Below are 16,230 nucleotides of genomic sequence, written 5' to 3'. Positions count from 1 at the left end.
TTCTTATGTTCTTATATTCTTAGATCATGAGCATGTTGTTTTATTCATTCTCAGGATTTGGGCGTCAATGGCAAGGCCAGCATTTATTGCCCATCCCTAATTGCTCTTGAGAAGGTGGTGGTGAGCCGCCTTCTTGAACCGCAGCAGTCTGTGTGGTAAACGTACTTCCATAGTGCTGCTAAGGAGGGAGTTCCAGGTTTTTGATGAAGGAATGGCAATATATTTCCAGGTCAGGATGGTATGTGTGACTTGGAGGGAAACTTGGAGGTGATGGTGTTCCCATGCCTTAGTCCTTCCTGTTATGTATGTAAACCTCACCAATGTGTAAGACTCACCACCAGGGTCACCTGTGCACCCTGGGCAAGCAGGTTTAAAAGGCAATCTACCATGCTGCTTCCTCACTCTGGAGTTACAATAAAGGGACCAAGGTCACAACAGTTTGAGCTGAAGATGCACAGTCTTGTGGAGTTATTCTAAACATAATAATTGGCGACGAGTAACAGATCACGAACTTTCACACAGTTATGGCTGCCGTTGGCATTCTTGAGAGATTTGTTGAGGGTGATAATTGGGAAGCCTTTGTTCAGCATCTTGACCAGTATTTTGTGGCCAACGAGCTGAATAATGAAGAAACCACGGTCAAGCACAGGGCGATTCTCCTCACCGTTTGCAGATCCACAATATATGGCCTCATCAAAAATCTGCTAGCACCGATGAAACCAATGGAGAAGACATATGAAGAGCTGTGCACGCTGGTTCCGAAACACCTCAAGCCGAAGAGAGCATCTTGATGGCCAGGTTATTGCTTCTATACGCACTACTGCTCTGAGGGCCAGGACATGGCGAGCTATGTTGCCGACCTAAGATGCCTTGCGGGACCGTGCGTATTTGCTGGATTTACGGGGGAAGTGTTGCGGGACTTTTTCGTGCTTGGAATCGCCCACGAGGTCATTCTATGCAAACTGCTGTCTGCCGAATCCCTAGATCGGAGCAAGGCCATTACGATAGCCCAGGCTTTTATGTCCACGAACGATAACACTAAACAGATATCATTGCAGCATCGGAACTCAATGGCAAGTACAGCACATAAAATAACACCTTCAGCAGACAGAACTGTACATGGCAGGGCCTACACACCTGCAGAGTCCAGACCTAGGATGACTCGCAGCCTGCCGTGTGACGTGAATGCGAATCCATTAGCACCATGTTGGCGCTGCGGGGGCAATCATCGAGCCCATCAATGTCGATTCAAGCACTACGTGTGCAAGGGCTGTGGAACAATAGGGCACCTCCAGCGAATGTGCAGACGTGCTGCGACTCACCATGTGGCAGAGTCGGCAGAAGATGACCGATCCGGAGCGGACCACGCTGAACGAGCAGGAGAGGCTGCTCAGCCTGAGTCTGATGTGGAAATGTAAGGGATACACACCTTCACCACCAAAAGCCCTCCGATAATGTTAAAAGTTAAATTTAACGGCACTCCAGTCTCCATGGAATGGGACACGGGGGCGAGTCAATCAATTATGAGTCAGAAGGCATTTGAGAGGCTGTGGGGTGACAGAGCACAACGACCCAAGCTGATCCCGATTCAGGCAAAGCTGCGCACCTACACCAAGGAACTGATACCAGTTATTGGTAGTGCAGACATAAGAGTATCCCATGAGGGAACAGTGAACGATTTACCACTGTGGATTGTTTCAGGTGATGGGCCAACGCTGCTTGGTAGAAGGCGGATGGGGAAAATTCGATGGAACTGGGAAGACCTTTGTGTACCTTCTCCGGCGAACGATGTCTCCCTTGCTCAAAGGCTGAGCAAGCCCCCACCTTCAGACATCGAAGTGCAGAACCATTTTCAGATCCCCGAGGCACAGGCCGCTAATCACGACCACAAGGAATTAAAAATCAACCGAGAAGCGTTACATGCGCGGTACCCATCACCCAGAGCCGATTACCTCTTCGCAACGATGGAAGAGGCTCCAGGTCGACCAAGCAGAGTAAGACTCCAGCCGAGACGATCCGAATGCGTCTTCCCAACCCCAGAATCCATGGGGAGGAAGATTGCGGCAGTTGACATCACGGACACGGACGAGAGTGCCTCCAAACCACGGAATGAAAGTGTATCCAGACCACGGAATGAAAGTGTGTCCAGACCATGGGACAAGAGTGAATCCAGACTATGGGACGAGAGTGCATCAACCATGGAATGTCATCGCAACGAAACAGAGGCATGTGTTGCCCAGCAAGGATGACGACTGAGCTTGGGGCAAAGGTGAAGGGGCAGCCACTGAGACGGCCAGGAAATCACTATATTCGAATAAGTTGTTTGCACTGTGTAACCCATGTGAGCGCCCATTCGTGGCTCGGGGGTACCTTACAACAAGCCAAAGTAGCGGGCAATCCCCAACCAATTGTATATGTATCTAACAAAGTACTTGTAGCAAGTGATGTGTTATCACACGGGGTCGGGTGTGTTGTACAGTAAGCCAAAGTAGCGGGCAAACCGAAACCAGTTGTACATGTATCCAATAAGTTACCCAAGGCAGTAGCCTGCGTTCACGGGACAAAAGAGACGTACCAAAGTGTGTCCCAATATTTGCTCGAGTCAGTCAAGCTGCCACCTCAGTTTTTGGAGAACAGAGGCACCATTATCAATGCTTTGTCTCGAATAGGTCGAACACTGTCTGTGCACCGTAACATGATCTGCCACGGGACAGGCACTGAGAACGGCGCCTATGCCCTCAGTTGGCTACCGTTGCCCACCACCGGAGTGGAAACGGCGCAGCCCGCAGACTTGCTCAATGTTATGGAAGGGCTAAGGGCTAGAAAGCGAGGGGTCAACCGCAATGGCTCCCCAGACTAGGACCTGGACCAGCCAGGATCCCACGTTATCATCTGCCAATGGCGAACCGCTAGACGGGATGTTGCAACTTATCTGTCGCAAAGACGTAATGCTCATCCCATCAGATTGGCCTCTATGGGGCAAGCCTGCAATGTTGCAACATTGCAAAGAAAGGCAGGAAGGCTACACGCAGTTGGTGGTCCTGGCCCAGGATGCACGGGGACCATGCGGCCTTCCGCCACTACTGAAAGTCTCAAGGCGTTATCGGCCATCCTCGATTTGCCAGAACTTAGGATCAGCGATAATAGCCCGGAGCGGGCAGCCCAAATCATAAAGCCGAGCACCACACTTGTCACGGTAGACTCCCCACAGACGCGGCTATCCCAGGTGCTACGCAGTCACTAGACTGAATCATTCAGAACCGGGCCTTCCGTATGCTATCAGCAGAGAATGCACCATGATCGTACGGCTCCTCCACGTGACATCAGAAAAAATGATGTAGACCACGATCATGGCCCCAGATGGGCTGCTAGCACTGTATTAGCCAAAGAGGGTAATGGAGTGTTTGTGATGAAAATGGAGCGTTTGTTGTGGAACCTTGCAATGGGCAAACACAGAAAGCATTTGGTCCAGACCAAACTGCAAACAACAGATAACCAGGAACTACTGTGAAAGGACCTAGCCCCTAGCGACCCACTAAGACAATTGATCTCGCTGTCAACCACGAGGATGAACTCAACATGCTCGACAGTCCGATCAGACCAGCCGCGCAGCCATGCAGCAATGATCCGACCAACTCACCCATGCCAGGACTTCAACTCAGGTAATCGACCCAGGGACGCAGAGCGCCAGATCGCCTCAACCTGTAAAGAACTTGTACACAAGACTTTTGGGGGAGTGATGTTATGTATGTAAACTTCACCAATGTGTAAGACTTGCTACCAGGGGACACACCTGTGGGAGTATTAAGGGTCACCTGTGCACCCTGGGCAAGCAGGTATAAAAGACTATCTACCATGCTGCTTCCTCACTCTGGAGTTAAAATAAAGAGATCAAGGTCACAACAGTTTGAGCTGAAGATGCACAGTCTTGTGGAGTTATTCTAAACGTAACACTTCTAGGTAGTAGAGGTCACATGTTTTGGAGGAGTTGACAAAGGAGTCTTGGCGAGTTGCTGCAGTGCATCTTGTAGATGGTACATGATGCATTGTAAGAATAGGTATTGGATTCCTATATTGCAATAGTGACTACACTGTAAATGTATGTCATTGACTGTAAAGTGCTTTGAGACAACTTGAGGTCATGAAAAGCGTTCTATAAATGCAAACCTTTCTTTTGCATTTAATGTTGGAGACTATCACAGCTGAGCACAGAGCTGTTCTCACTTGAATGCCAGTCATATCCAGCAGGAATCATCTGATTGTGGTCAGCAGCAGGAATTTTGACTGATTTGTTCGCTCCTTAGCCCAGGAGCACCGAAACACGACCCAAGTTCGAGGCCCAGAAATCCCCTAGGTATGAGGGTACTGAAGTCAATTGTAAGTGTCCTGCTGTTGATGTCAGCTCATTCAGAATTGACCAGGATTGAACCTGGAACCATCTAGTCTGTAGAGATCAGCATTGTACAAATTGATCTTGGAAGAGCACTCTTTTTGAGCTAATCAACCCTAGGTTATTCATTAAAAGATGCAATGACTGAAACTTTGCATATATAATGACAAAAAGACAAAGGCTGGAATTTTCCGGAGTGGTAGCAGGCGCGATCGGTGGCGGGTCAGCTGGGAAGTTGTTATTTTTGACAGCGAGTCGGGTACCCGCTATCATCTCGCTCCCACACGCCTTTCCCCCAGGCAAGTCCATCATCGCGAAGCCGACCCAACTGGCAGCGGCGTGGGACCCAAATGCGATGATTATCAGGTAGTTTTCAGACACTTAAGAGTCTTTTTTCACTTACTTTTTAAATCTCCTTGCATGGTCAGGGGATTCACGCAGCTCAGGAACCATGTCTGTCAAACTGAGACGGGAGATCAGTGGTCATTGCTCCAGCTGATTACTTGACCGCATCAAATGCAGAGTAAAAGCTCCCACCTGACAGATCATCACTTTCCTCAGCAGCAAGTTGTTTCTCAGTCCATTTCCAACACAGATTCTGCAGGCTGCAAGTCTTTCCAGCAAGGTCTCCTTCCAGTGTCACCGCATTGGAAGAACTCTCTCACCATTGACAGAATGCTTCTTTCATCTGTATTTCACATGTCATCTATTCATTCAACAACGGTGGCCTTTATACTCTCTCACTTTGGTCCTCTGAATCGGACAACGAAGAGCCCCAACAGCAGCAGCAACAGGCACAACAGCAGCACCAACAACAACACCACCATCCTTCACCGCAATCAATGGACGCTGCACAGGACAGAGGGCATCGGCACCCGACCACATTGCTGCCCGGCAGACTAGGGATGGCCCCATTATGGCCAGATTTACTTAACTTTATGCTGTACACCCATATGGCTGTCACATTATGTGACAGGTTGGCACCACCCCACACCAATACCATAAAACATCCCTCCCATGACCAAGCCATTCCTTTCACACTCATTTCCATTGCAGAAGGTACTGTTAGTTCTCACTATTCACTGCAATTCACTAAGCCACTTACAAAGGTCCACACATATGTGCCCAAGTCCAGAAAGTGTTCAAATAAAGATTTTTTATGTTTGACACCACAGTAACAGAAACTTGCATAAACATTGGACACAAAAAACTGGCAAAAGGACATAGACAGGCTAAGTGAGTCGGCAAACATTTGGCAGATGGAGTATAATGTTGGAAAGTGTGTGGTTATGCATTTCGCCAGAAAAAAATCAAAGAGCAAGTTATTATTTAAATGGAGAAAAATTGCAAAGTGCTACAGTACAGCGGAACCTGGGTGTCCTAGTACATGAATCAAAAAGGTTAGTATGCAGGTACAGCAAGTGATCAGAAAGGCCAATGGAATCTTGGCCTTTATTGCAAAGGGGATGGAGTATAAAAGCAGGGAAGTCTTGCTACAGTTATGCAGGGTATTGGTGAGGCCACACCTGGAATACTGCAAACAGTTTTGGTTTTCATATTTAAGAAAGGATATACTTGCTTTGAAGGCAGTTCACAGAATGTTCACTAGATTGATTCCAGTGATGAGGGTCCTCTATTCATTGGAATTCAGAAGAATGAGAGGTGATCTTATCGAAACGTATAAGATTATGAGGGTCTTGACAAGGTGGATGCAGAGAGGATGTTTCCACTGATAGGGGAGACTACAACTAGAAGGCATAATCTTAGAATAAGGGACCGCCCATTTAAAACTGAGATGAGGAGGAATTTCTTCTCTCAGAGGGTTGTAAATCTGTGGAATTTGCTGCCTCAGAGAGCTTTGGAAGCTGGGACATTGAATACATTTAAGACAGAGATAGATAGTTTGTTAACCAATAAGGGAATAAGAGGTTATGGGGAGCGGGCAGGGAAGTGGATCTGAGTCCATGATCGGATCGGCCATGATCATATTAAATGGCGGAGCAGGCTCAAGGGACCGTATGGCCTACTTCTACTCCTATTTCTTATGTTCTTGTGTTCTCATGTAAAACTTCCAAGTGGCTACCTTCTATGTTGTTGTGGTGCAGGCTCGAAGGGTCGAATGGCCTACTCCTGCACCTATTTTCTATGTTTCTACTTGGTAAGATTGCACTAGGGTAAGGGTGAGTGTGAGGATGGCTAGTGAGATGGGGATATGATAATGTAGATAGAAGGAGATAGAGGGATGGGTGGAGGTACAAGGTATGTTGGTGTGAGCAGGAATGTGCAGGACGAGTGTAGGGAAGGCAGAGTGATGGAGATGTGATGAGAGGCACAGCAGGATGCAGTTAAATGTGGCTTTGTACTAACATTTCCTGATCTAATAAGGTCATTGAAATATTTGTGCATGCGCTAATACCCGGAATTTGCGATCTGTCCACAGATCATAACGCATCCCTGGGTAAAGGGCATTTGCTGGCAGAGAGTTGGGCGGTTTACCCAACTTCTGCCTGGCGAATGCCTGTGAAATTCTTATACCTGGTAAGGCCGGCTTTTTCTAGCATAAGAGTTTAAAAAAAATGAAAAATGAAATGTTATCAATAATTTATACAGTTACAAACCTGTGAAACAAGGTAAGTATATTTTGAGCCCCTTTAAAATATGTAACTTTTTAAAAATTAAATTTTTGTTTGCTATATTTAATTAAATGCCATTTTAATTCATTTTAAATATGTGATGGTTTTTAAAAATGTTGATGTCTAGTTATATTTTGGGGGGTATTCCCATTCATACTTATTGGGTTCCTGTACATACGGAATCCCCATAAGCATGAATGGGAATTCCCTTCTGTCGTTCGTTGTGCTGGCTGATGTGATCACAGGGGCGCACATTGTTCGCGAGCGCCGCTGGGATACGTGGGCCTCTACCCACGGGTACTTGAGAGACCCAGGACGCGAATCTCCTTACCTTTTGGACCACCATTTTATTTGTGGATGGGAGGCCTTTCCCAGCGGGAGCCATTGTCAGTGTCTGCAGCATTCCAATGCTGTCATCATCATCATAGGCAGTCCCTTGAAATCGAGGAAGACTTGCTTCCACTCTAAAAGTGAGTTCTCAGGTAACTGTAGTCCAATACTGGAATTACAGTCTCTGTCACAGGTGGGGCAGACAGTGGTTGAAGGACAGAGTGGGTGGGGAGTCTGGTTTGCTGCGCGCTCCTTCCACTGCCTGCGCTTGTTTTCTGCATGCCCTCAGCGAAAAGACTCGAGGTGTTCAGCGCCCTCTCGAATGCTCTCCCTCCACAAGGAGGCACTTAGGAGACACAAGATTCCCAAAGCAACTCCTGCACAGCAAGCGAGTCCCAGGTGACCGAGGAAACATTTCAAGGACACCCTCAAAGTCTCCTTGATGAAAATGCAACATCCCCACCGACACCTGGGAGTCCCTGGCCCAAGACTGCCCTAAGTGGAGGAAGAGCATCCAATGCTGTAGTGCATTGACAACACGATGTTAGATGAAACTTGAAATGTAAAGATCCCAGCTGCAAACACATCATGAATGACTTTACCAGACCTGCTCCATCTCATTGGGCCAGGTAAGGCGTTGGGTGGGCTTAATAGGCCCCATTAAGATACGTTCATTTTCAGTAGGGGGATGGAGCCAGCAGTGGGATCGGGACCCGACATGGCCACCATCAGCACTGGGCCTGCCAAGGTAAAGAAAATCCCAGCCAAAATATCAACAGGGGCATGTATTTTCCATCATATGCAAAAATTGGAGAAAGATGAAATAAGCATTACTGAGCACTGCTTTTGTATCATCTTTTATTATTAGACAATACTCAATGGCAGAGGTGTCATTAATGTTTTGTCTTAATGGGCCACATAGCTGTGTACCATGGAGCTTCGAGGGCCACACATGAAGCTTAAATTGATGTTCCCATTGAGCTACATGTATCTGAAACTGCTGATCCTAACATCATCATCATCATCATCATAGGCAGTCCCTCAGAATCGAGGAAGACTTGCTTCCACTCCCAAAGTGAGTTCGCTGGTAGCTGAACAGTCCAATATGAGAGCCACAGACCCTGTCACAGGTGGGATGAACATTCGTCGAGGGAAGGGGTGGGTGGGGCTGGTTTGCCGCGCGCTCCTACCGCTGCCTGCGCTTGACTGCTTCACGCTCTTTGCGTTGAGACTTGAAGAACTCAATGCCCTCCCAGATGCACTTTCTCCACCTCGGGCGGTCTTCGGCCAGGGTCATCCAGGTGTCAGTGGTGATGTTGTACTTTATCAGGGAGGCTTTGAGGGTGTCCTTGTAGCGCTTCGGCTGCACACCTTTGCTCATTTACCATGAAGGAGCTCTGCATAAAGCATTTGCTTAGGGAGTCTCGTATCTGGCATGCAAACTATGTGGCCTGCCCAGCGAAGCTGATTGAATGTGGTCAATGCTTCAATGCTGGGGATGTGAGCCCTGGACAAGGACATGCAGGCCATGATCCTAACCGATGGATCCATTACAGACCCAATTCACGTCTGGACCGGGGTCAAACAGGGCTGCGTCATCGCTTCAACCCTCTTCTCAATCTTCCTCGCCGCCATGCTCCACCTCACAATCAACAAGCTCCCTGCTGGAGTGGAACTAAACTACAGAACCAATGGGAAGCTGTTTAACCTATGCCGCCTCCAGGCCAGGTCCAACATCACCCCAACCTCTGTCGTTGAGCTGCAGTACGCGGACGATGCCTGCATCTGCGCACATTCCGAGGCTGAACTCCAGGATATATCAATGTATTCACTGAGGCATATGATCCTCACACATCTTGATGTAATAATATCGGCTTTGTAACAATGTTCAGAATAACCCTTTCCAATACTCCTGGCCCACATAATTCACAAAGGACAAACCAGTGACTAAGACATGTAAGGACATAGAGGACTAAACCGCCTGTGCTTCGATGACCTAATTGTAAGAACTTGGTTGATGTGCTGCATTTTGGATATCCCTTATTTTAATAAGGGGATTTCAAGTACCATTTCAAATATTATAGTTTAATACAGGTCTCATTCCCCTCAAATCAGTTGCCACAACAGCAACAACAACTTGTATTTATATAGTGCCTTTCACATAGTAAAACATCTCAAGGTGCTTCACAGGAGAGTTGTCAATTAAAATTTAGCACCAAACCACATAAGAAGATATTCGGGCAGATGCTTGGTCAAAGAAGTAGGTTTGAAAGAGCGTCTTAAAGAAGGAAAGAGAGGTAGCGAGGTGGAGGTTTAGCAAGGGAATTGCAGAGCCTGGCAGCTAAAGGCACGGTCAATTGTTGAACGATTAAAATTTGGGAATGCTCAAGAAGCCAGAATTGGAGGAGTGCAGATACCGCGGAGTGTTATAGGAGATTACAAAAATAGGGTGAGAAAAAGCCATGGAAAGAAATGAAAACAAGGATGAGAATTTGAAAATGTAGGCATTGCTTAACCGGGAATAGCAGGGCATTATTGCTTTCCTGTCTGATTAATTCTTTTATTTCTCTGTCACAGGCTTTCGCAGGAAATTCCAACGCGGATGGTGTGGTGCGACACAAGTTGCAGCATTCTATTAAAGTGAGGCTTCTTCGCTTTGTTCCTCTTGAATGGAATCCACATGGCAGAATAGGAATGAGAGTTGAAGTTTACGGCTGTTCGTATAGTAAGTAAAAGCTAACCAAGCAAAGGATTCTGTTTCAAATGGGTATTTCTCAAGTAACGTTATGATCTGGGCAAGCACAGCGTTTCAACTGAAATGAGGAATTATAAAGTTTTGTAGTTCAACGCTGCACAGATATAAATGAGCAGTCCTGAGGACAATGTTATTAAAAGTTAATTGAATGACTGTGGTTGCATCGAGTAACACAGGATGAGATGTGTCTTAGAATGAAGGTCAATGAAAATTAAGTCAGAATCTTTATCAGCTTTGCTGCAAGAGCCTACAGTTATAAATCGTAACGGATTTATGTTAATTCACTTTGAAAGCAAACTTTTATTAGAATAACTAATAATTCAAATCTTTCACATTACTTACAGCTTTGTGGCTAGAAAGGAATTTGCATTTATTTTGAAATTGTTTTATCCAAAAATACAACATTTTGCCTGATTCTGTGGAACGGGATTTTAACTGGGAGTGGGTTTCGGACAAGTGCGGACAGGGAGGGGTGGGCAGCATCGAGTGTAAAACTAGCCCAGCCTCGTCAGTTTCAGGCCTGGGTGATTTTAATTCCTGGGCTTAATTTACATCCAGTCAGCTGCCCACCAGAAACAGATGGAAAGAGGCATCTGGCTGTCTTTGGGCAGGTAAAAATCGCGGGGCCTGGGATAAGAACATAAGAACATAAGAAATAGGAGCAAGAATAGGCTATACGGCTACTCGAGCCTGCTCCGTCATTTAATAAGATCTTGGCTGATCTGATCACGGACTCAGCTCCACTTCCCCGCCAGCTCCCCATAACCCCTTATCCCCTTATCATTTACGAAACTGTCTATTTATGTCTTAAATTTATTCAATGTCCCAGCTTCCAAAGCTCTCTGAGGGAGTGAATTCCACAGATTTACAACTATCTGAAAGAAGGAATTCCACCTCATCTCAGTTTTAAATGGGCGGCCCCTTATTCTAAGATCATGCCCGCTAGTTCTAGTCTCCCCTATCAGTGGAAACACCCTCTCTGCATCCGCCTGGTCAAGCCCCCTCATAATCTTATACGTTTCGATAAGATCAGCTCTCATTCTTCTGAATTCCAATGAATAGAGGCCCAACCTACTCAACCTTTCCTCATAAGTCAACCCCCTCATCTCTGGAATCAACCTGGTGAACCTTCTCTGAACTGCCTCCAAAGCAAGTATATCCTTTCGTAAATATGGAAACCAAAATTGCATGCAGTTTTCCAGGTGTGGCCTCACCAATACCTTATATAGCTGTAGCAAGACTTCCCTGCATTTATACTCCATCCCCTTTGCAATAAAGGCCAACATTCCATTGGCCTTCCTGATCACTTGCTGTACCTGCATACTAAGCTTTTGTGTTTCATGCACAAGTACCCCCAGGTCCCGCTGTACTGCGGCACTTTGCAGTCTTTCTCCATTTAAATAGTAACTTGCTCTTTGATTTTTTCTGCCAAAGTGCATGACCTCACACTTTCCAACATTGTACTCCATCTGCCAAATTTTTGCCCACTCACTTAGCCTGTCTATGTCCTTTTGCAGATGTTTTGTGTCCTCCTCACACAGCTAGTGCTGTTGGGGACGTAGGAAGGGGTTCGGAGCCGTTTCACAGTTTGGAAGGAGTTCGGGGCAGCAGAGGCCCTGACTTTCTTTGTGAGGACAAGAGGGGCACCGAAGCACCTATACAGACCAATTTTCACACTTTGCAATGTTGCAATTCAATTCAGTGTACAGTCTCACAGAAGGCTGGACATCCACAGGGCTATCAGCTCGTGAGACAGAAAGGACAGGCTTTTATTATAAGTGGATACCTTTTTTTCCTTTCTGACAATGAGATCCCACCCACAAGATTAACCTTTCTGCTCTTTCGGATTTGCTGTGTGTTTTGAGTATTTTCTGCCTTTTCTGTTGCTGTTTTCCAGAATTCCCAGTTTCTGTTTAAATCCAGGTTGATATATTTTTGATGAATATCATTTTTTAAATTTGTGTATTATCTTAGTATATATTGCAGAAAAAAGTCTCCTAGGTAGGTTTAGGTAGGAAGAGGGATGAGGTCCTGCAGGCAGAGTTTAGGGAGCTAGGAGAGAGATTAAAAAGCAGGACTCAAAGGTAGTAATCTCCGGATTACTCCCAGTGCCATGAGCTAGTAGTACAGAAATAGAAGGATAGAGCAGATGAACATGTGGCTGGATAGATGGAGCAGGCGGGAGGGCTTTAGTTTTCTGAGGCATTGGGACTGCTTCTAGGGGAGGTGGAACATGTACCAGCAGGATGGGTTGCACCTCAACAGAGCCGGGAGCAATATCCTCGCAGGGGGGGGCGGGGGGGGGGTGTTGCTAGTGCTGTTGGGGAGGGTTCAAACAGCTTGACAGCTTGGCAGGGGGATCGCAACATGAAAATAGATTCAGTAGGGAGGGGAGTAAAGCTGGAATTAGAAATCAAAAATAAAGAAAGTGAGTTTGAAGGAGAGAGGAAACAAGCAGGAAAAAAGGTTAAAAAAAACAAATTTAAATGCACTTTGTCTATTTTGTATCAATATAGCTGAGTTGACGGCACAAATTGAGAAGAATGGGTGTGATCTGAAAGCCATTACAGAGACATGGTTGCAAGGTGACGAGGACTGGGAATTACATTTTCAGGGATATTTGACAATCCGGAAGGACAGACAGAAAGGAAAAGGAGGTGGGGTAGTTCTATTGATAAAGGATGGAATCACTGCAATAGTGAGAAACGATATTGGCGCAAATGATCAGGATGTTGAAACAGTTTGGTTGGAGATAAGGAATAATAAAGGGAAAAAGTCACTTGTGGGTGTAGTCTATAAGCCCCCTAACAGTAGCAATTCTGTTGGTCGGTGCATAAACCAGGAAATAGTGGGGGCTTATAAAAAGGGAACAGCAAAAATCATGGATGATTTTAACCTTCATATTGGCTGGGCAAATCAACGAGGTCAGGGTACCCTTGAGGAAGAATTCATAGAGTGCATAAGGGATGGGTTCCTTGAGCAGTATGTAAAGGAACCAACCAGGGGGCAGGCTATCTTGGATGTGGAATGAGACAGGAATAATAAACAATCTCCTAGCAAAGGATCCCCTTCGAATGAGTGATCGCAGCATAATTGAATTTCAAATTCAGATGGAGGGTGAGAAAGATGGATCTCTAACCAGCGTACTAAGGTTAAATAAAGGAGACTATGAAGGTTGAGTTGGCTAAAGTGGACTTGGAAAATAGATTAAAGTGTAGGATGGTTGATGAACAGTGGTGTACATTTAAGGAGATATTTCGCAACACTCAAGAAAAATTTATTTCAGTGAGGAGGAAAGGGCGTAAGAGAAAAGATAGCCATCCGTGGCTAACTAAAGAAATAAGGAATGGTATCAAATTAAAAAGAAGGGCATACAATGTGGCCAAAACTGGTGGGAGAACAGCAGATTGGAAAGTGTTTAAAATTCAACAAAGAATGATTAAAAAAATGATTACGAAAGGGAAGATAGACTATGAAAGTAAACAAGCACGAAATATAAAAATAGATAGCAAGAGTTTCTATAGGTGTATAAAAAGGAAAAGAATCGCTAGAGTAAATGTTGGTCCCTTAGAGGACGAGACCTGGGAATTAGTAATGAGGAACATGGAGATGGCAGAAACTCTGAATAAATATTTTGTATCAGTCTTTACAGTAGAAGACACTAACAATACTCCAACAGTGGATAATCAAGGGGCTATAGTGGGGGCGGGGATGGGGGGAAGAACTTAACACAATCACAATCATATGGTGGTACTCAGTAAGATAATGGGACTAAAGGCGGATAAATCCCCTGGACCTAATGGCTTGCATCCTAGGGTCTTAGAGAAGTAGCGGCAGGGATTGTAGATGCATTGGTTGTAATTTACCAAAATTCTCTGGATAGTGGGGAGAATCCAGCAGATTGGAAAACTTCAAATGTAACGCCCCAATTTAAAAAGGAGGCAGACAAAAAATAGGAAACTATAGACCAGTTAGCCTAACATCTGTGGAAAATGTTGGAGTCCATTATTAAAGAAGTAGTAGCAGGACATTTGGAAAAGCAAAATTCGGTCAGGCAGAGTCAGCATGGATTTATGAAGGGGAAGTCATGTTTGACAAATTTGCTCAAATTCTTTGAGGATGTAACGAACAGGGTGGATAAAGGAGAACCAGTGGATGTGGTGTATTTGGACTTGCAGAAGGCATTTGACAAGGTGCCACATAAAAGGTTACTGCACAAGATAAAAGTTCACGGGGTTGGGGGTAATATATTAGCATGGATAGAGGATTGGCTAACAAACAGAAAACAGAGAGTCAGGATAAATGGTTCATTCTCGGGTTGTCAATCAGTAACCAGTGGGGTGCTGCAGGGATCAGTGCTGGGACCCCAACTATTTACTGTCATGTATCTCACACTACTGTACATAACTGTATCTTACCATGCTATACATGACTGTAACTAGAGATGACCTGTAACCACAAACTTACCTTACCACCAGGGGTGCACTTGCAGGAGACACTGGATACCTGTCCCAGACAGGCAAGTGCGGCATTCGAGAGGTGTGTAATAAAGGTGCAGGTCCTGAGTGACCTTGACTTCAGCATGTGCCTCGTGTGAGTCTGTACTGCAGGGACAGGACTTTACATTTATAATCTATATTAACGACTTGGAGGAAGGGACCGAGTGTAATGTAGCCAAGTTTGCTGACGATACAAAGATGGGAGGAAAAGCAATGTTTGAGGAGGACACAAAAAATCTGCAAAGGATATAGACAGGCTAAGTGAGTGGGCAAAAATTTGGCAGATGGAGTATAATGTTGGAAATTGTGAAGTCATGCACTTTGGCAGAAAAAATATCAAAGAGCAAGTTATTATTTAAATGGAGAAAGATAGCAAATTGCTGCAGTACAGCGGGACGTGGGGGTACTTGTGCATGAAACACAAAACGATAGTATGCAGGTACAGCAAGTGATCAGGAAGGTCATGCAATCTTGGCCTTTATTGCAAAGAGGATGGAGTATAAAAGCAGGGAAGTCTTGCTGCAGTTGTACAGGGTATTGGTGAGGCTACACCTGGAACACTACGCGCAGTTTTGGTTTCCATATTTACAAAAGGATATACTTGCTTTGGAGGTAGTTTAGAGAAGGTTCACAAGGTTGATTCCGGAGATGAGGGGGTTTGACTTATGAGGAAAGGTTGAGTAGCTTGGGCCTCTACTCATTGGAATTCAGAAGAATGAGAGAGGATCTTATCGAAACGTATAAGGTCATGAGGGGGCTTGACAAGGTAGATGCAGAGAGGATGTTTCCACTGATAGGGGAGACTAGATCTAGAGGGCATAATCTTAGAATAAGGGGCCGCCCATTTAAAAGACAGATGAGGAGAAATTTCTTCTCTCAGATGGTTGTGGATCTGTGGAATTCGTTGCCTTAGAGAGCTGTGGAAGCTGGGACATTGAATAAATTTAAGACAGAAATAGACAGTTTATTAAACAATAAGGGGATAAGGGGTTATGGAGAGTGGGCAGGGAAGTGGACCTGAGTCCATGATCGGATCAACCACGATCGTATTAAATGGTGGAGCAGGCTCAAGGGGCCGTATGGCCTACTCCTGCTCCTATTTCTTATGTCCTTATGTTCTTATGTTCTTATTGGCATAATTTGGATATTGTATAGTAAAAATGAAATTGACTTTAAAATGCAACATGGTTATACTCACAGAGAACATTGTTTGTGACTTTGGGTAAGGGGATTTTGATGCTGTGGGAGATGCGCAAACTGACTGGAGGATTTTGAACAAGTGTCAGCCGTGGTTCAATTGGTAGCACCCTCGCCTCTGAGTCAGAAGGTTGTGGATTCAATTCCCACCCCAGAGACATGAGCATAAAAATCTAGGCTCTTTAAAAACTCCAGTGCCGTACTGAGGGAACGCTGCACTGTCGGAGTTGCCATCTTTCAGATGAGTCATTAAACTGAGGCCTTGTCTGCTCCCTCAAGTGACTGTAAAAAATCCTATGGCACTATTTCGAAGAGAGCAGGAGAGTTATTCCTGGTTTCCTCAATCAGCATCACTAAAAAACAGATTATCTCATCATGATCACATTGCTATCTGTGAGAGCTTGCTGTGCCAACTGGCTGTCACAT

The 16,230-nt window shown here is 45.4% G+C and overlaps 1 protein-coding gene across 1 annotated transcript in view; it reads left to right on the top strand.

The window, feature by feature from the left end:
• Positions 1 to 16,230, top strand: part of LOC139253730 (contactin-associated protein-like 5) — a 1,639,232-nt gene that overhangs the window by 260,601 nt on the left and 1,362,401 nt on the right. The window contains exon 4 of the mRNA XM_070873523.1: positions 9,931 to 10,078. Coding sequence (XP_070729624.1) covers positions 9,931 to 10,078 — 148 coding nt within the window. The remainder of the gene's footprint in view (positions 1 to 9,930; positions 10,079 to 16,230) is intronic.

This window comes from Pristiophorus japonicus, chromosome 3, assembly GCF_044704955.1.
Source record: "Pristiophorus japonicus isolate sPriJap1 chromosome 3, sPriJap1.hap1, whole genome shotgun sequence".
In the NCBI taxonomy this organism is placed as follows: Eukaryota; Metazoa; Chordata; class Chondrichthyes; family Pristiophoridae; genus Pristiophorus; species Pristiophorus japonicus.
This window is presented reverse-complemented; position numbering and strand designations above follow the sequence as displayed.